We start from the raw sequence: 27,742 nt of genomic DNA, 5'->3' as shown, positions 1-27,742 counted from the left end.
GAAATTAATTTTCCTATCTTCAAAAATATTATCCCACCACACCTAAAAGAATAGATGAGGCTGACAAATTACTAACGACATGACTAAATACACCAATGTTTAAAAATAAGAGGGGTAACCTTAATTTTGAATATAAAATCGTGATAACCTGGAAGCTTTCCCGACACAACAGCCTAAAGAAGGACGAGGCTGACAAATTACTGACATCATAATTATATAATGTAGATTTTAAAATTTATGAAAGTGGAACTGCAATGGAGAAACGTCAATTTAGCAACAGGTAAACCTCAAGTGTCAAAAATGTTGTTCTATAATAAGATGCAAGTCTTTATGAGCAAGAAAAAGGAATAAAGTCTACCTTTATTCCTGTTCATCTCTTCTCAAATATTTAAAGATATAATCATCTGAACAAAATAATAAAAATTCAAATAACTCAGATCACTTTCACCAGATATAGACCAGAAAACAAAACTGATCCGTTCATATATTCTAAAGACATTCAAAAATGAAGACATTAAAAATAACCATCTATCCCTAAATGGCCGCAGAAGTCTACTCAAGACCAAAACTAAGGAGACAATATTCTTGACATGCAACTTCAAACCAACTAGTCCAACCTTGGTAAGCCCCAATTTGGGATAAGAAAAAAATTCAAGAACATAATTTAACTAGCCTCAGCTAGAGGGTACTCAAAAACGACATCCTTTCCACATAGTTTTCTGTAAACTCCCCCAAAGGTCTCCAACTTGTACTCTGTGTTATTGCGCTCCTTAGGATCCAGGTAGATCTGTAATGTACCAACATTTCGCCAAAATAAAATACATAACACAGAAAACCTTAATACTAAACGTTAAAATTAAAAAATTAGATTTGCATTTTCCCAATCAACTTACCTTCATTATCTTGGAACCAGAAAACCTTAATACTAAAAGTTAAAATAAATAAATAAAAAATAGTTTTGCATTTTCCCAATCAACTTACCTTCATTATCTTGGAACCATCAACGCGATATCTAACTCGCTTCCCAACAATTTCTGCAGGATAGACAAGGTCTTCCAAAATTGCCTCATGAACTGCTGTCAATGTACGACTGCGAGGTCTAACAGCAGCTGAACCTTTCTTTGGTGGCCTCATTATTCTCCTTGTTGCAATCAAAACTACATCCTGTTTCTCAGGGAAATGACCCAAAATTAATGCTGTTGTATATCCAGGGCATGCATTAACTGAAACACAAGCATAAAAGTACCATAAGGATAAAGATATTAACCTTTCCACTGAACTTCTTTTCCAGCTCCCGCACAAGCCTAACATGGATCTTGCGAAAAGCCTTTCTCAAGCGGTATGGAACATGAACAACAACTGCCTTACGGTTTCCAGAGACGTCATATTGACTGAAGAGACATTGGAAATGAGCATTAGCACACACTCGAAAAATTTACTTCTAGAAATATAATAACAACAAGCAAATACAGATGTACAATAAGTTTTACACAGTTAACTTGAATACCTGGCAGAGTTGATAAACAAATCTTTCAATTCACTTTTAAGCTCCTGATTGGTGCTCTCCAGATCAAATAGAGCCTGTCATGGAATATAAAAATCATGAGAAAAGAATACAAATATACAGAAATATGGGGACAATTATAAGAATTGCAGAAATGATTAAAGCTAACCTGAGCCACAGACTCCTCAAATTCATTGGGCTCAGCATTCTTTTCCTTCTGGATTTTCCTTCTTGCAGTGTACATGATTGCAAATGCTTGCCTGTAAATCAGGATATTAATCAATAATAACTTTGACCCTTCTAAACTATGTACAAGAGTGTACAACAATATTGCCTGGAATTTGGATTATTTGCCAGACAGACAATGAAACAACAAATCACTTGCTCATCAAATGTGGCTATGCAAAATAATATGAACAGAAGCTTGAATCATTGATAGGTGATTCAGTTGAAGATTGTTTTAAAACCTGTGTAAATAAAATAAGGTCCAAAGAAATATAGAACTTTGCCTACATGGTCATCTGGGGAATATGGTTAGCAAAACATTCACACCCAGTTTTTGATGTCTTACTCAAAAAAGATCCGTAGCATTCAAGTGCAAGTTGAGAGTTAAGAAAAGAAGGCTAAGACAAAACTGAAGAATTGACCATTGACAAATGAGAGGACTGAGATTCTGTTGATAAGGACAGGTCAGGTCCACCAGAACTAATTGGTGCAGGAGGCATTTCATGGCAAGAGCTAACCAGCCTGCCATAGGGCATTTAATGCCCCTATGGAGGCTGGTTCACCCTAAATGGCCATGGGCAGCCATAGGAAGATTTGACCGCTGCCGTGCAATTCTCCGATATTTTGGTGCCCCACCATTGCCTTGCTGGCACTCGCCATGCTGGCACATATTCAAAATGAATTAGTCACCCGCTCGCGCCAATATGCCCAGCGTTCAACCATCCTGGCCCTTTTCTCTCGCCCACGCGAATCCTCTTTGCTCCCGGACCTCACCTGCGATGCTACACTTGTGCGCTCATCTGGAAGCCTCACAGGACCTGCTCGTCTCCTCACCTGCAACGCTACCTGCAACTAGCACAGTGTTCAAATCCCCTGGCTCAGCCTACGGTCATGTAGGTTTTGGTGAGTTGCCATCCGGCTCCTTGCGCGCCTTGCTCTGCAGGAGTAAACACATATCTAACGCTTTCGTTTTAATCAATGGAAGAGAATTGATGTTCACAGAAACTGGCAAATGTATTCTTTAACCTATTTTAATCTGTTTAAATGGCAATTCGAACAATGTATATTTTAGAATCTGCAATTTTATGAATAACCGGATTCTGACCCAGTGGGGACGATTTTATTAGCCCTTAGATCACGCCCTCACAAGCCACAGCTCAACGTGTACTATATAGCACGACCTCTGATCTTAATCTCATATATTTATACCTCTCGCCCTGCATAAATCCACCGGTATGGGAAATAGGGGATTGTGGCTCCTAACTGAGGCACTCTCGTGGGTATCTAATGAAAGTTTGAATTCCCTCCGATTCCATTCTCTTCCACGAAGTAAACCTTCAAGGCAACATCTCCCTTGATGTGCGAGAAAATGCCCCTCTTTTCCAGTGGTAAATGTTGCACAACTGCTTCTTCCTCTCTGACAACGCTACTTCCATAAATCCTGACTCTTCCCATGAAATTATTGGTGTGAGCTGATTTATTATCATGATATACATGTACATCTATTGTCTCAAAGGAAAAATTAGAAGGATCAGGGAGAGTGAATAAGAAATTTTCATTCCATACTGGAGTTGGATCTTTGTCTTTAGGAACAATGCGAAACCTCTGGTGGGCAAATTCAACCTCAATATAAGCACTTGATTAACCGTGCCTATCCTTGGGCATCAAATTGTGGGCACTAATAACCTCCACCACTAACCTGAGCTTACTCATTTTTCTCTTTTTTTACCTCTGAAAAACACAGCAGCATGGTGAACCCCCTTCCTCTTGGGTGAAACTCTAAAGTAATAAGCCTCGCTCAAAGCAAAATTGAAATAAATTTGTCTCTACAGGCCAAGTTGATAAGTTTGACTTAATAAAACAAAATATCAAAGTGCTCCTCTCTGATAGATATATTTATAAAACTTATATGCCTCGATAATCCAAGATTCCAAAGTGATATGGTTTACTTCATACCCAAATGCAATAATTAGCAGCAACACTCTCCTTAACGGACTCAAAGCTCCACTAACCTTGTAAACCCACAAACCTGTAAATTATGGGGAAAATTTGGGATGTCAGCAAGGAAATCAAGACTTACTTGAGAAACAAAACTCAATTATTATACTGCACTAAAACAAAATAGCATCTGTTTGCTTAAGAAAGAAAAAATCAACCTTTATAGACATTATTGAACTCGACCAACCCCCTTTAATCATTTTTCCAAAGACCATAGCAGAGGAAAATAGTTTAACACAATGTTTAAAACCCAACGGAAGGACACCATAGAAGGATAAGATACCAACACCTTATAATACAGGACATATTTAGATTGCATATACCCAGTGTTTTATGCCATAACAATAATAGTTTTCTGATTTATAGGAAAGCAAATAACCATTACTGGTCAAATCACATGTTGGTCATATTCAAATCCATAGTAGAGGCATATGGAGTAGTTGGAACAATTCCAAGGCCTTTAGGCTGAAGCTAACAACAATAAGTGATTGCATAGTCACTTGCTACATCTAGTTCTGTGAAATAAAGATGAGATTATCTCAATGCACATCAATTGTTTTGGATCATATAATTTATCCAACATCACAAACAAGCTGAGAAAACTACTGGTAAGAAATACAAACAAAAGAATAGGAAACATAACCTCTCCCTTTAACATATCTCTGTTATTACATAAGAAACAACAAGCATTGCACTGGCCAAAAACTCAATTTTAGAGACAAATTATTAAACTGGTTTCCATCAACAGATCTATGCATTCTCTTCCTTTCTCAGATGATGTAATCTCAACAACTATTAATCTTCCTTGATTCTCCCAGACAATCGAAAGTCTATGAAAGGCAGACCAACAGTTATACGACACTTCCAATTCATAAAAAATACGCAGACCACCAGTACTTGCTACTAATCTCTCTAATGTGACAGGGACATAAATGTGTTAGTATAGGAATTTTTCAAGAATCCAAATTATTCAACAGATGAGACAATCCAATTAATGTTATCTGTTATATACGAGTACTTGAACCAATTGATTTTTAATCTGGAAACTATAAGTGAAAAAAGCTTCTCTATTTAAAGGCAGAATACTAAATAGTTTGTGGTCATGAGAAATAATCGAGAATTAGGGGTGCTAGGATTACAAACTACAATTACCCTGACTTCTCCATTCTCCAATTGTTGTTCCATAATAAAAGCCTTCACCTTGTTGGTCTTTTACTTGAGACACACTTCAACAAAATGACCACAGCTCTCTGAATAGTATGTAGTCAAAAGCACTTCACTATTGAAGGCAGAACACTCCATTGTCATGAGAACAAATTGAGATTTAGAGGTGGTAGGATTTACAAACTAAAATCACTCCCACTTCCATGTTTTCTAATTGTTATTCCATGATGGAAGTCTTCATACAAGAGGATCAGTTGTCCAAGCTTCTCTATTTGAAGGCAGAATACTAAATTAAGATTTAAGAACAGCATATCCAAGCTTCTCTATTTGAAGGCAGAATACTAAATTAAGATTTAAGAACAACATATCCAAGCTTCTCTATTTGAAGGCAGAATACTAAATAGTCTGTGGTCATGAGAAATAATTGAGAATTAGCAGTGCTAGGATTACGAACAACAATTACCCTGACCTCTCCATTCTCCAATTGTTGTTCCATAATAAAAGCCTTCACCCTGTTGGTCTTTTACTTGAGACACACTTCAACAAAATGACCACAACTCTCTGAATAGTATTTAGTCAAAAGCACTTTTGAGATTGAAGGCAGAACAATCCAATGTTCTGAGAACAAATTGAGATTCAGGTTAGTTATTTGTTGCCCAGACCAGTGTTTTTAAAACCGGAACCGGTGACCGAACTGGTCCACCTAATGAACCGGTTTACCGACCGGAACCGGTCTAACCGGGGCTGGTTTGGTCTAAACGAACCGGTTTTAAAAAAATACATTAAATAATTAATTTTTAATGAAACAAAACTATTTTTAAGATGTAAAACCATGATTCCAAGCCAATAGAGACAAAATATGCAAAGTTTGCTCATTTATATACCATGCAAAGGTGATTATATCAAAATGGCACCGAGTGCAATACATATCATCGACAAAATAGCAAAATACATAAGAAATGAGGCTCTAAATGGCCTATAAAGTCCAAAAACAATGCTGCAAGCTATGAGGCCATTGGCCTACTACAAGTCTATAGTGTACACCAATGTTTTACAACTCGGACTCGGACTCGGACTCGGCCGAGGATCGACTCCGACTCCGACTCCGACTCGGTAATGACTCGGCCGGCTCGATTTCAATGACTCGGTCGTTGTAAAAAATACATTAAATATTTATTTTTTTTATAAAAAAACATAATTTTAAATATTGATGGGGATGGACAATTATTCTGGTGCTGGGCAAGCAGCAAGCAGGAAGGGGATGAGTCATTAGGAAATTAATATAATTGTATATATGAATTGTCGATGAAGTTAAGAGGAAGAGGACTGATACTTTTAGTCTTCATTAATATCTTGATAGTGTAATCAGGCCTTGGTCTCCAATAAATGGGTGTGAACTATAAAGATAAACTTCAGTTCTTTATCAGTGTCTCCCTGAACCTTGGAATTCTAATCCAAATTGCATCAATATCATTTGTTGCAGAGTGCATGGAAAGATGCATCAAGGCAGTATTTGAGTGCAGCATGTAATTGAAATGGTTCCTTCGATATTTACCAAAATTTATTGAACGATAAAAGAATTCCAATCTCTTGAGGTGACATATAGATAAAAGTTTCAAACAGACTTTTCCTAGTGCTCACTATTGAAATATGAGTCAAATAGGCAAGAAATACACTTCACTGTCATCATGCTGAGCCAAGCAGTGAACAGAGTCACAGGCATTGATAGTATCCACTCATTTCTTAAAGGGAGGCAATTAGAAAACGAGTAATCAAATCACCTTAAGGAATAATGAGGATCTGAATTTCAATATGTAATTGTAGTGGTTCTTATTGCCCTCAATATAATATTGGTGGTAATACAAACATTTTATGTACAGACTTTAAGCTTCTTTCAAATCTGAGGTGTAATTTATCAAGATCTTATGTCTCAACTCTCATAATCCTGAAATATTGTCTCAAAAAGAACTTGTAGTTCTTTAACTTTACCAAAAATCACAAAAAAATGAATAAATTTCATGTTTTACGCTGCCCAGCTGTAGTTTCATTGACTCGGCCGAGTCAATACATGACCCGGCCGGGTTGACCGAGTCAACTATGACTCGGCCGAGTCATTGGATGACTCGGCCGAGTCATAGTTGACTCGGTCAACCGAGCCGGGTTGCTGGCCGGGTCAAAGATTTTGGTAATGGCTCGGTTCGAAACGGCCGTTTCGGAGTTGACTCGGCCGGGTTGTAAAACAATGGTGTACACATGATCAATCATCAAGTCCATCACCACTACTAGACACAGGATCATCATCAAGAGCTACATAGACATCATCTGGTTCAGAGTCTGAGGATGCCTCAGCCTGATCTGCAACCTCAGTATCAATGCCACCAATGACATCAAGGAGAGTACACAAGAATTTGCTCAACAATAAGCTCAGTTATGTATGATGTACATCCAACATTTAGCAGGTAAACCTGGAAGGTAGTACAAGACTCCCCAAGTCTAAAGATATGTAGACTAAGTCTGCAGGGGTCTTCAGTTTCCTTTACAATCAATCAATTCACACATTCATTGCTGCTCTATGACTGCTGCCTACTGCTATTCTCACTGCATCTTCCTTTTGCACTTCCTGCTCCCTCTATGCAACTTTTCACTGCTCCCACTGATCCAACTATCCACTAACACTGTTGTCACTTGCTTACTCGTAATACTAGGTTACTGCCATCAAGAGGATTACTGTGTCATTGCCACTTTCACTGTCCATAGATCATAGCCATACCTCTCTGTCATGCTGCAGTCATCACTGTTGCACTGTTTGTGAAGTCACTGTCATGAGTCAAGCCATACAATCCTGTCATGACTCACTTGTGCTCATCACATTTTGTAATATTATAATATTTCTTTGTGACTTTGTCTTGTTGTGACATTGTAAGTTGTAACTTCTAGTACAATTTGTCGTCTAGTATAGTGTTTATCATTTAGATTCTCCAGCTGTATGCATGACTCCTATTTATATATTAAATTATTATGTTGGGGAGTTACATAAGGTGTCAAATTTATGATAGGGTTCCTTTTCTATCTAAGGACCCTCGCTTCACTTTTAATGGATAAGCTATGTTCTCCAAGTTAATAAAATTGAAGTGCTTTTGCTTCCCATCTTGCTCCCACCTTTAGCTTATACCTATTTTGGCATCAGAGCCTAAAGATTAGGTCTCTTTCACTCCAGTTGGTCTATGTTTAGATAAGTGCTACAGTTTACTATATCCACATTTCTCATCCTGTCACTTGTTTTGTAGAACTTGGGTATTTGTTGGTGCCACATATCTGTGTATTTATCTACCATATTTGTAAATTTTCATCATGGGCATGAGCACACTGAATGTAGTACCGACTCTGATCACAGGTCACAAGTTGTGCCTAAAACCGGCCGGTTTTTACCGGTTAGGTCAAAAAATCGGGCAAGTGATGGGTTAAACCGGGTTTTTAGGCCGGTTCCGACCGGCCAGCTAGCTAACCGGCCGGTTTGACCGGTTACCGGTTTTTCAAAACGGTTTTTAAAACTATGGCCCAGACATAATACTCTTCTGAGGGTGAAATTTTAACCCTGATTTGCTTTAGTTTGAGGGCAATTAGTACTCTTTCTTAATCTGATTTGTTTTAATTTGCAGTATAAAATTTTAATTATATAATAATAGAAAATTACAAAGAAGTTGGTTGGGGAGGCAAATTATATTCCTTGAAACATACCCTTCGACCTGTAAACATGGGTTCAGTTAGCTCGCCAAATCTTTAGATATTCTGAATAATATGAAACAGAGGGTCTTCTAGCACAAACATGGTTGGCTTCCATCATTTAACGAGAATCTAGGTCCCAAACACTGCAGCATACCGTTTGTCAAGAGTCTGTCTTTAAACATATCCACAAACCCCCTTCTTGGATTTTCATGAAGCAGTTTCTCTCTTCAGCATTCATGTTCCCAGGCACGCATTGAAGGAGCCAACTCAGGGTTTCATTTCAGTTGCTTCTGCATGACCCTCCACCTTTGATTTCTATCAAAGAATACAGCTAATTTCCCATTGCCAGTTGGAAATCATTTGCAAAAATTGCCTGGCAGATTTTGAAAAACTGGTTGTTAGGAATGCACTGCATACATTTTTTAATATCCTGCACTTCACTTTTCTGTAGTTCCTTCTTTCCTTGGTGCAGATGAAACAACATTTAACCGTCAAAATCATGCCCGTTTAAATCCCCTACACTTCCACTCTCTGTAAGGTAAGTTATTGTATGAGACAGATTCTTCTCAAAACTGAAAGAGGGTCAACAGCTTATGTCTTTTGTACTCAACAAGCAACATCCTTATCCTTCTCTACCTATTCTTTGATGAATATATCCTAAAATAATGATATAGTGAAATGATGAAGGCCCAACTGCTGATATCCTTATTATTGTTATGTCCATTGTCTTTTCACTCAGAATCAACATTGCCTATCAAGTATACATATAACCCTACTGTTGTAAGATAATGATAAGACTTTGTCTGGCGAACAATGTGTTACTAAATTTCTTCTTTGCTAGAAGACTGAATTAATGCTTCTGGATGATTGGTTACTTTCCCACTCACTGATGCTTCAGGCTTTTATATGACAATCCCTAGCTATAGCTATCGTCTTGATTATGCCGGTCCGTGATGAACTGCATCAGGATGTTAGCTTAATGCAATTCACACATTCAACACTGCCTTTTCACTTACCGACACATTGGACTACACAGACATGCCACTAATGATTATTTGAAGCTTCAGTGATTTGTACATGAGAACTTGACATTTCTTAACATACTTGTGCCATATTATTTGTTCAAATTGAACTCACTTTCAAGGACCGAATTCCCAAACCAGAAATACTGATCTTATCATTGTCATAAGTATATGCCAGATTCGAATCTAGTTCATTACACAGGGATCCATTCTTGATTGAAATGATTGTTGTAGAAGTTATTGTAATTAGACCACTGATAAATGTGCAAACTTCCATGTCCAGTCTTCAACAAAATTAGGACAAAGACTCCGAGCCAAACTGAAGAATGAGATTGAAACATTCAATTATAGTTGTTTCACTCTTGAACTTGCACAGGTCGACTTAATTCTCCTTGACACTCATATACGTATAGTTAGTGAATTCTAGACATCATGGCAAAGGAGAGTGTTGCAATCACAATTTGACTACTGCAATTAGACTCAAAATCTTCGTTGTCATGCAATTAGGCTTAGGCACTACAATTTGGATCATATTAAAATCATGGACAGAATGGCAATAGCAATCATCATTCCTTGTCGTTGTCAAAATTATTGGCATACAACTTCTAAAGAAACCCAAGGCTGATAATGGGTCTTAATACCACAATCTGTGTTCTTAAATTCAAAACTATGAGGACATACCTTAATTGCAAGGCTGCAATACTTACTAACTTCTTCGCAGGGATAAGACAATACTTAGTCCATTTTAAGAGAGGGAGAAGATGAATTCACATAGGGACTTTCAATTGTCTAGGAGGCTCAAGGAAGATTAATAGTTGTTGAGATTATATCATCTTAGAAAGGAAGAGAATGCATATATCTGTTGATGGCAACCAGTTTTAATAATTTGTCTCTAAAATTGAGTGTTTGGCTAGTTAAATACTTGTTGTTTCTTCTGTAATAACATAAATCTGTTAAAGGGAGAGGTTATGTTTCTTATTTCTTTTTGTTTGTATTTCTTACCAGTAGTTTTCTCAGTTTGTTTGTGATGTTGGACAAATTATATGATCCAAAACAATTGATTTGCACTGAGATAATCTCAGCTTTATTTCACATAACTAGATGTAGCAAGTAACTATGCAGTCACTTATTGTTGTTAGCTTCAGCCTAAAGGCCCTGGAATTGTTCCAACTGCTCCATATGCCTCTACCATGGATTTGAATATGACCAACATGTGATTTGACCAGTAATGGTTACTTGCTTTCCTACAAATCAGAAAACTATTATTGTTATGGCATAAAACACTGGGTATATGCAATCTAAATATGTCCTGTATCATAAGGTGTTGGTATCTTATCCTTCTATGGTGTCCTTCTGTTGGGTTTTAAACATTGTGCTAAACTATTTTCCTCTGCTCTGCTCTTTGTGAAAATGATTAAAGGGGGTTGGTCGAGTTCAATAATGTCTATAAAGGTTGATTTTTTCTTTCTTAAGCAAACATATGCTATTTTGTTTTAGTGTAGTATAGTAATTGAGTTTTGTTTCTCATGTAAGTCTTGATTTCCTTGCTCACATCACAAAACTGCCTCATAATTTACAGGTTTGTGAGTTTACAAGGCTAGTGGAGCTTTGAGTCCGTTAAGGAGGGTGCTGCTGCAAATTATTGCATTTGGGTATGAAGTAAACCATATCACTTTGGAATCTTGGATTATCAAGGCGGATAGGTTTTATAAATAGATCTATTAGAGAGGAGCACTTTGATATTTTGGTTTATTAAGTCAAACTTATCAATTTGGCCTGTAGAGGCAAATTTATTTCAATTTGGCTTTGAGCAAGGCTTATCACTTTAGAGTTTCACCCAACAGAAAAGGGGTTCACCATACTGTTGTGTTTTTCAGAGGTAAAAAAAGCGCAAAATGAGTAAGCTCAAGTTAGTAGTAGAGGTTATTAGTGCCCACAATTTGATGCCGAAGGATAAGCAGGGTTCATCAAGTGCTTATATTGAGGTTGAATTTGCCCACCAGAGGTTTCGCACTGTTACAAAAGACAACGATCTAAGTCCGGTCTGGAATGAAAAGTTCTCATTCACTGTCCCAAATCCTAATTTTTCCTTTGAGACAATAGATGTACATGTATATCATGAGAATAAGTCAACTCACACCAGAACTTCATGGGAAGAGCCTGTATTTATGGAAGTAGCGTTGTCAGAGAGGAAGTAACAGTTGTGCAACATTTCCCACTGGAAAAGAGGGGCATTTTCTCGCACATCAAGGGAGATGTTGCCTTGAGGTTTACTTCGTGGAAGAGAATGGACTTGGAGGGAATTCAAACTGTCATTTAAACAGATTAAAATAGGTTAAAGAATACATTTTCTAGTTTATGTAACATCAATTCTCTTCCATTGATTAAAATGAAAGCGTTAGATATGTGTTTAGTCCTGCAGAGCAAGGCGCGCAAGGAGCTAGATGGCAACTCACCAAAGCCTACGTGACAGCAGGCTGAGCCAAGGGATTTGAACGCTGCACTAGTTGCAGGTGAGGAGACGAGCGGGTCCTGTGAGGGTTCCAGATGAGCACACAGGCATTGTGTTGCAGGTGAGGTCCGGGAGCAAAGAGGATTCGCGCGGGCGAGAGAAAAGGGCCAAAATGGTTGAACGATGGGCATATTGGCGCGAGCGGGTGACAAATTCGTTTTGAATATGTGCCAGCATGGCGGACGCCAGCAGGGCAACGGTGGGGCACCAAAATCTCAGAGAATTGCACGGCAGCGGTCAAATCTTCCTATGGCTGCCCATGGCCATGTATGGAGAACCAGCCTCCATAGGGGCATTAAATGCCCTATGGCAGGCTGGTTAGCTCTTGCCGCATTTCATACCCTTCAGAAACACACAATGTTATGATGGCCCCAGTTGAATTGCCCATTTATTGTAAATTAAATTTACAAAAAAACAAAAAAAAAAATCAGCCGATTTAGGGACATGGATTCCAGAGCTGAGGGGAAAAGGTTGCTTGCGCTGCTGATTGTTGGATGGCAGCCATGGAGGCTGACATGTTTGCACAAGGGACAGGTTGCAAAAGTATCAGGGACAGAGGATTAAGTGGTCCATGATGATTGGCCTGCAAGATGACAAAGCAAAACCAACAGAAATCAGAGAGACAGGGGGCAGCTGGCATGATTTCACAGGCTGAAGAAATCCTGGCCAGGCAAGCCAAAACAGAGAGAGTAAACAGAATGCAGGGGAGCTGCGTACAGGTTGGTAGAGTTTGGTAGAGGTTATCAGTGAATTAATTGGTCAGGGGTTTCAGCCTATGATCTGGGCGGGAACATTGTTTTCTTAAAACCATGTCTGTTGTCTACATCCATTGCTGCTAATAATGAAACACCCACACGGAACCCACAACCAGAAATTTCAGAATATTACTCCAAGATTGTGGGCTGTGTCACATGTTTGCAACAGGCTTAGGATAGATCATCCACTGATAATAATAACATACCAATCAGGCCAAGTTATCTATGTTTGGCCAAGATCTTCAATATAGAACAGTACATCTAGAGAAAACCAATAACATATCTATCTACTTCCGAAGGCAGATAATAAGAGACCAACAACAGCGGAGCCAAGATTTAAAACAGAAACGCTAACAAAGATATGTGCAGGTTTTAGCACCGCCAAAACCCTAATCTGAATATAAACCAAGAGAAAGGTAGAAAAGTAGCGGAGGATATTTCAAGCAGGTAGAAAGACACCGCGAACGTTTGGATAAAACCCTAATGGATCTAACAAACAGATCAGGGATAAACCCTCAAGAGACCTGTTTATTAGAACTCTAAACCCCAAGAGAAACGCCGGAAATACGCTAACCCAGAACTCAACAAGCAGAGATGCAACTGAACTTTCTAGCAATATTCAAAACCCTGACAAACAATCATTAAATGCGATCCAAAACAGACCAGGGCAGACAAAACACCAAGAGCTCTATACACCCAAGCAATACAAAGCAGCTGAAATCCACACCATAAAAGCCCTTCATAAACTAAAAGCTGCCATAGCAAACATCAGAAATCAACTAACCTCTTACAAAAACGGCTGCCTGAGTCTGGAGAATCAGAAGCACCACAGAACAGCTTCCGAGCAGCGTAGAGAGCAGAGAGACTCGCACAAGATGAAAAGGACTACTTCCTCTCCCACCAAGCACGTTGCAATGCGTTTTAGGGTTCCTTCTTTGCCGTCCGATGCTGCATCCGACGGCCGACGCTTGCAGTTTCGGATCGCCGTCCGATCTCGAATCCGACGGTTCATAAAAAAAATAACTCTTGTGAAGGGAAAAAAATAGTAAAAAAATCAGTCCGGAATCTCAATTTGGAATAATTTGGAATCTCAATTTAAAATATTTATTCTCGTTGTTTTTGGGGTTTGGGTAGCCTACAGTATATCGATTTTCAATTTAAAATATTATTTAGTTTTTCTTTTATTAAATTGAATGTGAATTTATTTTTAGTAATTAAAGCGTTTTAATGGTTTGAGATTTATAAGCATCTAGAAGGACGAGGTGCAGTAGTAGTTTGGTGGAATACATGGCCCTTAGATCTGCCATGATCAACCTTTTTTCCATGGAATAGTTTACTTAGGCGGAGGAATGGCCCGGTTTCCGTCACCGCCTGGAAAATCGTCCAGCTTCGGCCGCCGCCAATCCCTCCGCCCTCCGCCCTAGCTCCGCCACCCTCCCCTGGCAATCCTGACATTCCCTGACAGAAAATCTGATCGGAGCTGGCAATCCTGACATCCAGCTGACAGATCGGATCGGAGCTGGAATTGCAGCCGCGGAGAGTTATTGCCATTTCCAATTCGAAATGAGGAATTGCGATCCCGCGGGCTGCTCACTCACCTTCCTCCTCGACTCGGCACCTCCCTTCTCCAAACCTCGCCGACCTCCTTGCGCACAACTTGAATGGTAAGTATGCAACAGAATTGACCATGTCAGACTACTCCAACAGACCAAGCTCTGCACTTTCCGCGTTCTTCAAATTTGGGGTTTTCAGTTTCTGTATCAGTAATGTTGTAGAATATGGTTGCTGTGAAAGAAGGGGCTTTGAATCTTTCATCAGTGGTGGTTGAGGGTTAGAAATAAATTGCGTGTTGCGGGGCTTGCAGCTTTGATTTATTTGGTGGGAGAAATTGGCTTTTGGGGTTCTTCGATCCCAATACCAGATTGCGTACAACATGTCTAATTGTTCAGCTTATGAAATGCCTGCCTCTCATACGAGAGCTTCGTTGCAGACAAACCTGGAGTGATTTTTGGAACGCACTACACCAATCATGCCAGTTCAGTATTTGTCCAAGGTAAGGCTCATCATGCTTTTGAGCATACTCTCTTATCTGATGCAGATAAATGATTAAAGTAAGGGTTTATCTATGCAACCAAGAGCCTTTTATCTGCAATCTAATTTTTTGAAAAGTAATCGGCATTATTTGCGATGTAATTTTTGTCTTAACCTTTAGTTTGCAGAGCCTTTTATCTGCAATCTAATTTTGAGAAAATCAATCACTTTTATTTACCATTTTAAGAGTCATTTATCAAAATTTAGCCCATATAATCAATGGGATTGTGATGTTTACCCATCAAGGTTCGATTCTGGTTTTTGGGGTTGGGGTTGGGGTTAGGGGATTTTGAGGGAAAAGTGCGTAATAATCAGTAATGTCACATGTTTCGGTTGTATGATGTTGTGAAACGCTTGGCATGCATAGCATCTTAGTCCCTCGCAGTTAATACTAGATTCTTTTTTTTGCCTTTAATTTCTTTTAGAGGTTTGATTGTTTGATTTTATAACGACACTTAGATATATATATATAATAAAAAATAAAAAATAAAAAAACATCTCTTTGAGATTCTGCATTGAACAAATGGTGGCAGCCCTCCGATGCAGAGTCTGCAGAGTATTTCAGCCTCGGAGATCTCTGGAGGATTCGAGCAGTGATTCTGAAAGTGGACATGGTGCTAAAAGATCTTTAAGCTTCAGAAGTGAATCCTGCAATTCCAGTGAAAGAGTAGGAGCATGGGATGTTGTCTTCGAAGATTTTGGGGCCGATCCTGATCATTTATGGCATCTACAAGATCGACTTGGGCACCTGTGTTTCCAGTATTTTGATCGAGCGTTGCCTTATGGAAGAGTCCTTCTAATGGAAAAGGTAGATGCTCTGTTACCTGAAGAGCAAATCCTTAACTTATTTCTACGATTCCTTTGTTTATCTATTGTAAAGCCTTCTGAAAACATTTCAGTGAATTTTCGAGGCAAGACAAGTGTGAAGAAAGATATTCAATTTTTTGCTTAAGATCTTAAAAGTTAATGTTCGAGTAGATCTCTTAGTTGGCTTCTTCTTCTGTTCCTTTCGGCATAAAATTCTTTTTATTCTCATTTAGTTGTACTTTGCTCCTGTAGGTCAATCAGTTAGCACGTGGATTTCCAGAATTGGTTTTTTTAAGAAGCTTTGATCTTTCTCCAGCAAGTTGGATGTTAGTTGCATGGTAAATTTTCTGCATCTTATTGTGAAATCATTTGACGGTTACTTATATCGTAGATTGCATCACATATGCTAAAAGCTTTCAATTTTCAACATTAGTATTATGGTGAAATATAGCCCTCTAAGAAATTGGGATTTATGTTCTAGATTGTAGGTATCCTATTTATCACATTCCAACAAGGCGTATTGTTAGGGATCTCTCGGCCTGCTTCTTAACTTATCATACATCGTCTCTTTCCTTTCAAGGTCTATGATAGATATTGTATTTTGAAATAGTCCTTTGTTGATTTAAATTGTTCAAGTAATTCCATTCGGCTTAATATGATATCAGAAGCAAGTGAAAATCAATTTTTGAAAATAGGAAGCTTGATGTGGACTCTTGGATCTCAAATTTGTTGCAGAGAATGAGATTGGACAAGGTGATACTGAGTCTAGATCTGGGACTGAGTTTTCTGAAAAGAAATCTGAGGATTCCCAATGCATAAGCCTTCCTCCATTTGGACTTGCCACATACAAAATGCAAGGAAGTCTTTGGACTTCTACTGGGAGTGCTAATCAACAACGGATTTTCGCTCTGTTAAGCTCTGTCGATTCCTGGCTGAAGCAGCTAAGAGTTAAGCATCCAGATTTTGAATATAATCATAGCATGTGTATCACAGATGCTATCCTTATTTCATATGATATCTCCATTGCTTTTGTTATTCCTGATCATAAACCCAGCAATGGCAGGTTTTGAAATGATTAGTTGTTTTATTGAAAAAAAATTGTTGTATAACCTCATGAATTCTGTCCTTGATTTATGTTAGATATTTTTACAAAATTTATGGCTTTATAACTTATTTGGGATGGTTTTGGCCTATTGTAAAATATGTTTGATCATTTGTTTTAAATAATTTTGGGTGTTATGCATTATGGATCTTCTCTATTTGATATCCATAATAATTACAAATTTTGCTACTAATTACATATCTCTAATTGGTATTTAATCTAGATATATATTCTTGCTTTCTTCCACTTTCCTTGTGTGTTTTACTGGATTTTTAGTTTGAACCATATTGAATTCTGAAGGTGTTAAACCTAAAACCGAACCATATCGAATTCTGATGGTGATAAACCTAAAAAACATTGCAAACTCTTACAGTACAAATGAACATTCCATATCATTAAATGATTATCTTTTATATATTTGTTCTTTCAGAGTTTTGATGTAGGTTTTAGTTGTTCTTTAGCCGAAAATATTATTTACAATGCACTCTCAAATGGTCATCTTTTATATGTCTGTAGACCATTCTCTTAACAATTATCACTTGCAATATTTGTCCCTCAAAGTATATAGGTGTAGCATTTAGTTATAGAAATAGATGATTTACAATATCTTCTTTTACACATTTGTCCATTGTTCACCTAATAATCATCAATCATGTTAAATGATAAAATATGATAGAGCTCTTACACTTAGGGAATTTCAATTGAGCACTTTTTAGAACCAACCTTTAATGTACTAAAGTTGAGTTTAGAAATCAAGAATTTCCACCATTTGAACTTAAAAGTAATTTAATTATAGATTTGAAGATATAGTCCATTATCACAACTTGAGATGGCTAAGCTTTTCTCTACTCTACTTGAGCTTATACATTTCAAATTTGGGAATTATTGATTGCAAATGAGTTTATTTGATATAGCAAGGCCTATATGGATGCAAATTTCATTGAAGAAGTCTACACTAAAGACCTTAATTGATTTTGTTGCATATCTTCTTGAAGAAATCCTTGAAACCCTCTCATATATCTCCTCCTTATTTCATTTTTATGTCTTTAAATTTTAATTTTAAATTCAAACATACAATAGAGCATGAACAATGTTTGGCTATTTTTTTATCATTGTAAATTATAACCAACCTCATAGGCTAACATGAGGCTCTTAGGATTTATTAAGTCAACTTCATGACTTCACCAAACATGTAGATATTTTGTTGTCCAAATTTAACTACCAAGAATTTTATATTTGTTAAGTTCATGAATGCACAATATGATGTGGTTTGCAACTTATTTTTATATATTTTTGAAAGTAAGCCTACTAGGTATTTTAAGTTTTTAGTTCGGTTTATTACTAGTTAGAATAATTTCGAAACAACATTTAAAATTAAATTTGGTTATAAATGAATTATCTTAACAATCTAAGTATTAGAGTCATCTAAAATGAAAATGGAAAACAGGTAGGGTTTGAATCAATATAAATTGCATAAGTACAATTCAACATCACAATTTTATCATTTTTCATTGTCATATTCATGAAACTACCTTGGATGAAACATTTGAGATTCAAAAGGTGAAAAAGGATATAGTGAACATACAAGTAAATATTGGTATTGAAGATAATAATAATTCATTTATAATGAACTTAGGGAGGATAATATGGGGGTGCTTAGAAAAGTAATGAGCCTAGTGCAAAGACTTATTAGACAACTTATCTCTTGTAACAATAAATAGATTAACCACCACTGTCGTCTCAATGATGTCTCTCTTTCTATTTTGTGATTGTATGTTATCCTCACAGGGGAGGTTTCCTTGGCAAAGCTTAGAGGTTAGATGACTACGGCTTTAAGCTAAATGGCTCTCAAAGGATCTTGTAGATAAATCATCTAGAAAATTCTTCAATAAAAGAGGGCTCAAGGGTGATTGGAGTCTAATGGTTATGGGAGAAGGTAATGACAAAGCTTTGGATAATAAGATGAGAGTTACAAAGGTTCAAGCACACTTTCCAACAACAATTTTTTTCCAATAAAACAACTAATAATTCCAAAACCTGCCATTACTAGGTTTATGATTAGGAATCAATAAAAGCAGTGGAGAGATCATATGCAATAAGGATGGCATCTGTGATTACAGGCAAAAATAGTGTCTCCTCCAAATATGATGGTATCCAATATTTTCCAAATAGTAGTGGTTCTGCCTCTAACAGAAATCCATCCAATGGTGGTCAAACTATTTACAGAGGTGCTCTCTTTAAAACTCTATTGAAGATAGAAACTAAAAATGAAACCTAAACATCATTTCCTAATATCCCGAAGCTCTATATCAAAGAGAAGGCAAAATGACACCTTAGAAGTGCCAAAATGTATAACTTTTGTATATTACCATATCCATCTCAAACTCAAATGTGACAATCAAACTGATAATTATAAGAGCACATTAAATCTACTTCAACAATAAAAGTAAATAAGATGCAACTAAAGTCTGATTCTTAAATAATTTCCAATTTGATATTCACGTAATAGAGCACATCATCTGTATTTCCCAAAATTAGGATAGGCACCTTAATTTATGATGCCCCAAGTACAAAAATCATAACTCTTTAAACCATAGGATTGTGTTGCTTCTAGAACCTCCCATAAGAGGTAAGCCAAAAACATCAAGCATTGAAACCCTGAATTGATTCCCAAAAATAGGGTAGGCACCTTAATCTCTGATGCCCCATGTACAAAAATCATAACTCTTTAAACCATAGGATTGTGTTGCTTCTAGAACCTCCCATAAGAGGTAAGCCAAAAACATCAAGCATTGAAACCCTGAATTGATTCCCAAAAATAGGGTAGGCACCTTAATCTTTGATGCCCCATGTACAAAAATCATAACTCTTTAAACCATAGGATTGTGTTGCTTCCAGAACCTCCCATAAGAGGTAAGCCAAAAGCATCAAGCATCGAAACCTTAAATTGACTTATTCAATTGTGACAACCTGATTGCTAAGCTTGAACCTCATAACCTGCTCAAAGAATGTCTGTAGTTTCTTGGTAGTTCTTCATTTCGAAAATTCGTATAATCAATTCTTTTAGTTTTGGGTTGTATTTGACCAAGGACATTAATGTCATCATTCTATGTTCAACATTCAAAGGAGACCTCATTGTAATCAAATTCTTTTCCAGACAAGGTATCTTGAACAAGGAGTCCAACTACAAGATAAAAAATACAATTATTTTAGAAGAAAAAATTAATATAAATATTTCATTAAGCTTTCTATTTTTCCAACAAAAACACTAACCAAAATATAAAATGCAAAGATAGCAACCAACATTCCAAACAATATGTTATAATTTAGAGATGAACAAGCTTACTTGTGCCAAGTTGTTTCTTTGTGACAGCCCAACAAACGTGGTACCATGTACTTCAAAATTGGTTAATCTTGAATGGCTATTGAAAAAATAAAAAAAGTCCATCTCATTTACTTTGCCTGGAAAATAAAACAATTTGAAATATTACAAAAGCAAAATAAGTGAGAAATCAAAATAAAAACACGCATTTAAAAGAAAACGAAATGAAACAAAAGAACCAAAAGAAAATATGTAAGAGCATCTAAAAACATAATCTATAAACCTGCATTGTTTGCTATTGAAAGTCACATTAAGGAGTGAATTCCCTTTATACAAATCCAAGCAGCTCTTTGTACTTCAAAGGATTGAAGTTTGGGAGCAGTTATGTTGACAAAGCAATCACCTATACCATAAAAATCCAATCTGCACTGCACTAGAAGCTGTAAATCAATGATCACAACTTTGACACCATCACAGCCTAGCAAAGCCAAACACTTTAGCATTGAACATGCATGAATGATACTGGATTAAAAAAAATCATGTGTACAAATACCAACAACTTCCATTGTATGAAGGCTCGTGAAAGGGCTCCAATTTGGTGCTTGTGATAGATGAACACCCCGTAACCTGAGGCTTTCAAGATGAGGCAAGGAATAAATGTAATCAACCTTAGTGGGAAAATTAGGGAAAATTAGGTACAAGACCTTTTACTACAAGATTATCTAGTGGAAGTTCCAAGTGATTCAATGAATTGCATGTGTGACAACCAAGCTCGTACGCTATTCCCAGAAAAATGGCAATAAACAAATAGCCCTTCCAAAGCAGATGTTGAAAATACAATGCGGCTTACAACAACATCTGACACAATCAATCTCTCGTCACAAACACTTCTCGAAAAATAAAGGCTGCGAATGTTTCTCATTGCCTTTCTCCATTTTTTACTAACACAGCAACACATGGCCACATCTCTAGCATTCTTGACAAATGAGAGCATATGCTGCGCTACTGCATCAGGGCAACACATACATAATCCCCCTCAAAGAATCATCATCGATATCCATGTTGTCAGTCATTGCAAAGGTTGTTTTTTTCTCACAGACACCTCTCAGGAATTTGATAATAACCCAACAATGTCAACCTCCTAAAAACCAGTCCTTGGATTTGTACTATGGAAAATTTTCTCTTCAGGCCTTTTTATGAAATACTATTGAATTTCAAAGCTGCTATTAATGAAGACTCTTTTTTCATGTATATAGAGAAAGGAAAATGTTGGCAGATCCCCTCTCTAAATATGGTCTACCCATGGCTCTAGGAGTCTCCTTTTCCATGTATATAAAGAAAGGAACATGTTGGCAAACCCCCTCTCTAAAGATGGTCCACAGACTCCAGGAACTTGGCATTGGTGGGACCATCAGAAAGGTTTCCTTGCTGAAGCCTTTTTTTCTGATCTTCAAGTCTGAGCTGGTGTTGTGTCTAAAGATGGCTCCATGACCTTGCCATTGGTGGGACCATCAAGAAGGTTTCCTTGCTGAACATGATCCTGGGATTTTTTCCTGATCATCAAGTTTGAGCTGGTGCCATGATTACTTGTTGTCGTTTGCTTGTAGATATGAAATGGTTTATGGATGATTTGGTTACTAATTTGGTTAAATGACAATTGCTTTACCCAAAACGCAAAATTCACAAAAGGAACAAAACAATTTGTAGGTACAACTTTATAATAATAATTTTGCTAAAAAAAGACTCGAGATGTGAACCTCAACTAAAGTTTGAAGACGATAAATAGGATACCTAGAATCTAGAACATAAATCCCAATTTCTTAGAGGGCTATATTTCACCATAGCACTAATGTTGAAAATTCAAAGCTTTCAGCATATGTGATGCAATCTGCGATACAAGTAACCGTTAAATGATTTCACAATAAGATGCAGAAAATTTACCATGCCACTGACATCCAACTTGTTGGAGAAAGATCAACGCTTCTTAAAGAAACCAATTCTGGAAATCCACGTGTTAATTGATTGACCTGCAGGAGCAAAGTACAACTAAATGAGAATAAAAAGAATTTTATGCCGAAAGGAACCGAAGAAGAATCCAACTAAGAGATCTACTCGAACATTAACTTCTAAGATCTTAAGCAATAAATTCAATATCTTTCTTCACACTTGTCTTGCCTCGAAAATTCACTGAAATGTTTTCAGAAGGCTTTACAATAGATAAACAAAGGAATCATAGAAATCAGTGAAGGATTTTCTCCTCAGGTAACAGAGCATCTACCTTTTCCATTAGAGGGACTCTTCCATAAGGCAACGCTCGCTCAAAATACTGGAAACACAGGTGCCCAAGTCGATCTTGTAGATTCCATAAATGATCAGGATAGGCCCCAGAATCTTCGGAGACAGCATCCCATGCTCCTACTCTTTCACTGGAATTGCAGGATTCACTTTTGAAGCTTAAATATCTTTCAGTACCATGTCCACTTTCACTATCACTGCTCGAATCCTCCAGAGATCTCCGAGGCTAAAATACTCTGCAGTCTCTGCTTCAGAGGGCTGCCACCACTTGTTCAATGCAGAATCTAGAAGAGATGCTTTTTTATCAAAGTGTCGTTAAAAAATCAAACAATCAAACCACTAAAAGAAATTAAAGGTAGAAAAAAAGAATCTAGTATTACCTGCGAGGGACTAAGATGCTATTTCACAACATGGTACAACCGAAACATGTGACATTACTGATTATTACGCACTTTTCCCTCAAAATCCCCTAACCCCAACCCCAACCCCAAAAAGCGGAATCGAACCTTGATGGGTAAACATCACGATCCCATTGATTATATGGGCTAAATTTTGATAAATGACTCTTAAAATGGTAAATAAAAGTGATTGATTTTCTCAAAATTAGATTGCAGATAAAAGGCTCTGCAAACTAAAGGTTAAGACAAAAATTACATGGCAAATAATGCCGATTAATTTTCACAAAATTAGATTGTAGATAAAAGGCTCTTGGTTGCATAGATAAACCCTTACTTTAATCATTTATCTGCATCAGATAAGAGAGTATGCTCAAAAGCATGATGAGCCTTACCTTGGACAAATACTAAACTGGCATGATTGGTGTAGTGCATTCCAAAAATCACTCCAGGTTTGTCTGCAACGAAGCTCTCGTATGAGAGGCATGCATTTCATAAGCTGAACAATTAGACATGTTGTACCCAATCTGGTATTGGGATTGAAGAACCCCAAAAGCCAATTTCTCCCACCAAATAAAACAAAGCCGCAAGCCCTGCAACACGCAATTTATTTCTAACCCTCAACCACCACTGATGAAAGATTCAAAGCCCCTTCTTTCACAGCAACCGTATGTTACAGCATTACTGATACAGAAACTGAAAATCCCAAATTTGAAGAACACGGAAAGTGCAGAGCTCGATCTGTTGGAGTAGTCTGACGTGGTCAATTCTATTGCATACTTACCATTCAAGCTGTGCGTAAGGAGGTCGGCAAGGTTTGGAGAAGGGAGGCGCCGAGTCGAGGAGGAAGGTGAGTGAAATGCCCGCGAGATCGCAATTCCTCATTTCGAATTGGAAATGGCAATAACTCTCCGCGGCTGCAAGTCTAGCTCCGATACGATCTGTCCGCTGGATGTCAGGATTTCCAGCTCCGATCAGATTTTCTTTCAGGGAATGTCAGGATTGCGAGGGGAGGGTAGCGGAGAAGGAGGATGGCGGAGCTAGGGGAGGGTGGTGGAGGGCGGAGGGATTGGCGGCGGCCGGAGCCGGACGATTTTCCGAGCGGTGACGGAAACCGGGCCATTCCTCCGCCTAGGTAGACTACTCCTTTTTCCATAGGTGTTTTTTATGCCACTACACTCCATTGACAAGGTGCTTCTGGTTATAGAGTTTCTAGAAGTTTTATGTAAAGGATCCTAACTTATAGTCATGTATTTATCAAGACACAACTATTGTGACGAATGTTACAGGTAAGTACAGAAAGCAAAGCAATACCCAACTAGTTATATTTGTAAGGTCATCTCTGCCTCAAATAAACTTGAGCCCACTTATGGGTTTGTCCATTATCTATCTTTGTACTTCGATTCAATAAGTTTTCTTTGACACGAGAGTTTGCATGCTCTGTTCTTGAAGTGAACTCGCTGCTTTTCTACATGAGAAATCCTATTGAATCCAGGATTAGATAAGAGTATGAATCCTCTGCAATATAGTAATTGAGCTCACACAATAGAACTTGGCGTATAGATATAAAAATTGTAGGTGAAAATAAGAGAAAGCCACATACTGATGCTATACACTTCCTCCCTCGCTCTCACGCCGAAGCCCTTCCAAACACACCTCAAAACAGAAAAAGAAGGGAAAAGACTTTGAATGCCAACCCAAAACCCTAATATTAGGATTTTAGCGGATTCCAAAATTTTATCTAGAAGAATTAAGGATGACAGCCCATGCCTGCTCGATTTAAAAGTTATTTAGACCCTTAAACATATATATTTTTTTAAAACTGTTCACAATAATTTTGTGAATTATTATTAGAATTTTATATTATTTTTTAAACAAATGGGCAATATGATAATGATTTGTTGCATTACTATTATTTACCATTTCTTTACAAGAGGAAAAGGGGAAATCCACGAAGCCCTAGCTTGAAAGTACGAGTATCCTTATTTGAAATAATCATCTGTAATTCTTTAAAAATTTCAACTCTAAATTCTTTACCAAAATCAAAGATATTGAAGTTTTTTCATTACACGTATAAACGTTTCATTTATGACTATCACCCTTTAGCTAGAAAACCCATATTTATCTCTTTTCTTTATTTTACCAATCAAACAATGTTATTTATCTTTGAAAATGTTAATTAAGGATAGAATAATTATCATTTTCTGTAATTGAGCTCACATGATCTGCAAAGATTTATATTTGAGAGCAGAAAATGCCATTAAATAAGCGAGTGAGTAATTTACCACACTAGTAATGCTGGAGTAAAAACATGAGCAAAAACCCAGGTCAAAACTAGATAGCAAGAGTCAGAGTTTGAGTCGCCGCCCAAGCTAGAACTAAACCGGCCCCAAGTTAAATCCCTTGAAGATGAAGATGAAAAGAGTTGTTCGATTCCATCAACCTTGAGGAGGAAAGCCTGATCTGTAATTAAAATGTAATTAAAATATAGTAAGGGCGATCAGAAATAAACCCTCGCCCCGTCGCATGAAGAAATTACACACTGTATCTACTTATATTCTGTGGGGAGAAAAGGGGCACCGAGATGTCTATGTCCATTTGGATACATTTGGATACTTAGGAGCAGATTTCATTTGTCAGGTAGGATTCTGTGTTGAATTTGCTCTGCTACGCGATTGCAAATAGAATTCCAAATTTGTGTTTATTCTCCTCTATTACGACTCAATGGAAGGAGAAAGCTCCATCTTTTGGCAGGGTTTTCCCTCTTTTAACAAAGGTTTTTTAAAGGGTAAGTTATGGTGTCTACAATGGTAGATGTTTATGTTTCTTCTGACCAACATCAACCATGAACCAACCAATAATAACATAGACAACATTCACAAAATTGCATAGAACGTCACAACACTGCAGAGTATCGAATAACAAACCATAAATTGTATTGCATCCATCTAGCAAACAAAACTCTATAAGCACATGCCCATTACTTTTGCAAAGATCTAAACCCAAAACCAAACAAAAAGACTACATTGCGAAATGAGGTCATTCGCCAATCAGAACTAGAACCAGTAACACTTTTAAGTGAGCCACAAAACTAGACCTTACAAAAATCAACAAACTCTACACTGCGGAATGAGGGCGAAAACCACTTGACAATGGAACCTGGCGTATAGATATAAAAATTGTTGGTGAAAATAAGAGAAAGCCACATACCTGATGCTATACACTTCCTACCTCGCTCTCGCGCCGAAGCCCTTCCGAACACACCTCAAAACAGAAAAGGAAGGGAAAAGACTTTGAATGCCAACCCAAAACCCTAATATTAGGGTTTCAGCGGATTCCAAAAATTTATCTAGAAGAATTAAGGATGACAGCCCATGCGTGCTCGATTAAAAAGTTATTTAGACCCTTAAACATATATATATATATGTTTAAAACCTGTTCACAATAATTTTGTGAATTATTATTAGAATTTTATATTATTTATTAAAAAAAATGGCAATCTGATAATGATTTGTTGCATTACTATTATTTACCATTTCTTTACAAGAGGAAAAGGGGAAATCCACGAAGCCCTAGCTTGAAAGTACGAGTATCCTTATTTGAAATAATCATCTGTAAATTCTTTAAAAATTTCAACTCTAAATTCTTTACCAAAATCAAAGATATTGAAGTTTTTTCATTACATGTATAAACGTTTCATTTATGACTATCACCCTTTAGGTAGAAAACCCATATTTATCTCTTTTTTTTATTTGACCAATCAAACAATGTTATTCATCTTTGAAAACGTTAATTTTTTTTTACAAGAACAGGTATGGGTTTATATTAGAATTTAGCCAAAATGCCTTTCACCGGTTACATTTGATCAGGCAATGCCCTTAAAATTTCTTCCACTAACTGATCAAAGGCCCCAAAACTTGGGAACCCGCAAGATTTACTCGAGCCTATCGAGTCTATCTCCGTTATTTTCCCTATCTTAAAAAGACAAACAAACTGATTCAGCAAAATGCAGAAAAACATGACAATCTTTAAGGAATGGAGTCCCAGCTCTCAATTCCGTCTGCCAAGAGACAGCCAGCGGGAAGAGGAACTGCCCTGTTGGCTTCCAAATCAACAGCTTTATTATTTTCCCTCAAAACGTGGAGGAAGGTTGTAGTCCGGAAAGATTTCACCAAGGTTCTGATTCTTGAAATCACTCTTGCCAGTCTAATGTCTACAAGAGAGGAATCCTCTACTAAAACTTTGATAATGGCTTGAGAATCTCCTATAATGCTGACTTCTGAGAGACCAATAGCCTTTGCTTGCTTAAGACCTTGCAGAAGTGCCAAGGCTTCTGCTTGCATGCTGGTGGACTGCCCTAATCCCCAAGCGAACTTTGCCACAGTTATGCCCTCTTTTTTTTTTATAATTCCTCCTGCCCCAACCAATCCAGAATTGCCTTTCGCTGCTCCGTCAAAGAACAAAGAGAATCTGGAGTGCTTGAGGAGCAAATCTGATAGATCATTCTCCTTCCCTCTGAATTGCCACTCTTTTATGACCTTGTGATGCCTTGTTTCGCCAGAGAAACAGAGGTACATTGAGGCACCCCATTCTAAGTCTTGCTCGCTTAGATTCAAATCCGGTAGGTATTCCCCTAAACTTTCTTTCTAGAGGCATCTTGTTTTGGTGGTAATGAACTGAGAATTTAGACTCTCATCTCTGAAAACTCTTCTATTATGCTTGAGCCAGATTTGCCAGCAAGCGAATTTCAGCAAGGAGAGCCATGCAGCTGTGAAAATTTCATTTTTTGGGAGCGTTCCTGGGGTAGTAAGTCCACCAGCTTGC

The 27,742-nt window shown here is 37.4% G+C and overlaps 2 protein-coding genes across 3 annotated transcripts; both read right to left on the bottom strand.

Moving 5' to 3' along the window:
- Positions 1–292: 292 nt before the first annotated feature.
- LOC149138631 (small ribosomal subunit protein eS7-like) lies at positions 293–26,267 on the bottom strand. Of its 2 annotated transcripts, none has more exons than XM_089451438.1 (6): positions 26,129–26,267; positions 1,674–1,764; positions 1,508–1,581; positions 1,268–1,391; positions 982–1,164; positions 293–787 (listed from the first exon to the last, which is right to left on the bottom strand). In XM_089451438.1, the coding sequence occupies exons 2-6, from the start codon at positions 1,746–1,748 to the stop codon at positions 665–667; spliced, it is 579 nt and encodes a 192-aa protein (XP_089307564.1). In that variant the 5' UTR covers positions 1,749–1,764; positions 26,129–26,267; the 3' UTR covers positions 293–664. The 2 variants fall into 2 exon arrangements, with proteins under 2 accessions (XP_089307564.1, XP_089307563.1); XM_089451437.1 differs by lacking the exon at positions 26,129–26,267 and adding an exon at positions 13,691–13,846.
- Positions 26,268–26,946: 679 nt separating this feature from the next.
- LOC149138630 (uncharacterized) lies at positions 26,947–27,495 on the bottom strand. The gene has a single exon (XM_089450418.1). The coding sequence runs from the start codon at positions 27,493–27,495 to the stop codon at positions 26,947–26,949; it is 549 nt and encodes a 182-aa protein (XP_089306544.1).
- Between the last annotated feature and the right edge of the window lie 247 nt (positions 27,496–27,742).

The sequence above is a fragment of the Pinus tabuliformis genome, chromosome X (genome assembly GCF_031772625.1).
Source record: "Pinus tabuliformis cultivar Carrire ecotype Pingquan chromosome X, CPIR1, whole genome shotgun sequence".
NCBI classification, from domain to species: Eukaryota; Viridiplantae; Streptophyta; class Pinopsida; order Pinales; family Pinaceae; genus Pinus; species Pinus tabuliformis.
The sequence above is the reverse complement of the archived record's forward strand: the minus strand, read 5'-3'. Positions and strand labels throughout refer to the sequence as shown.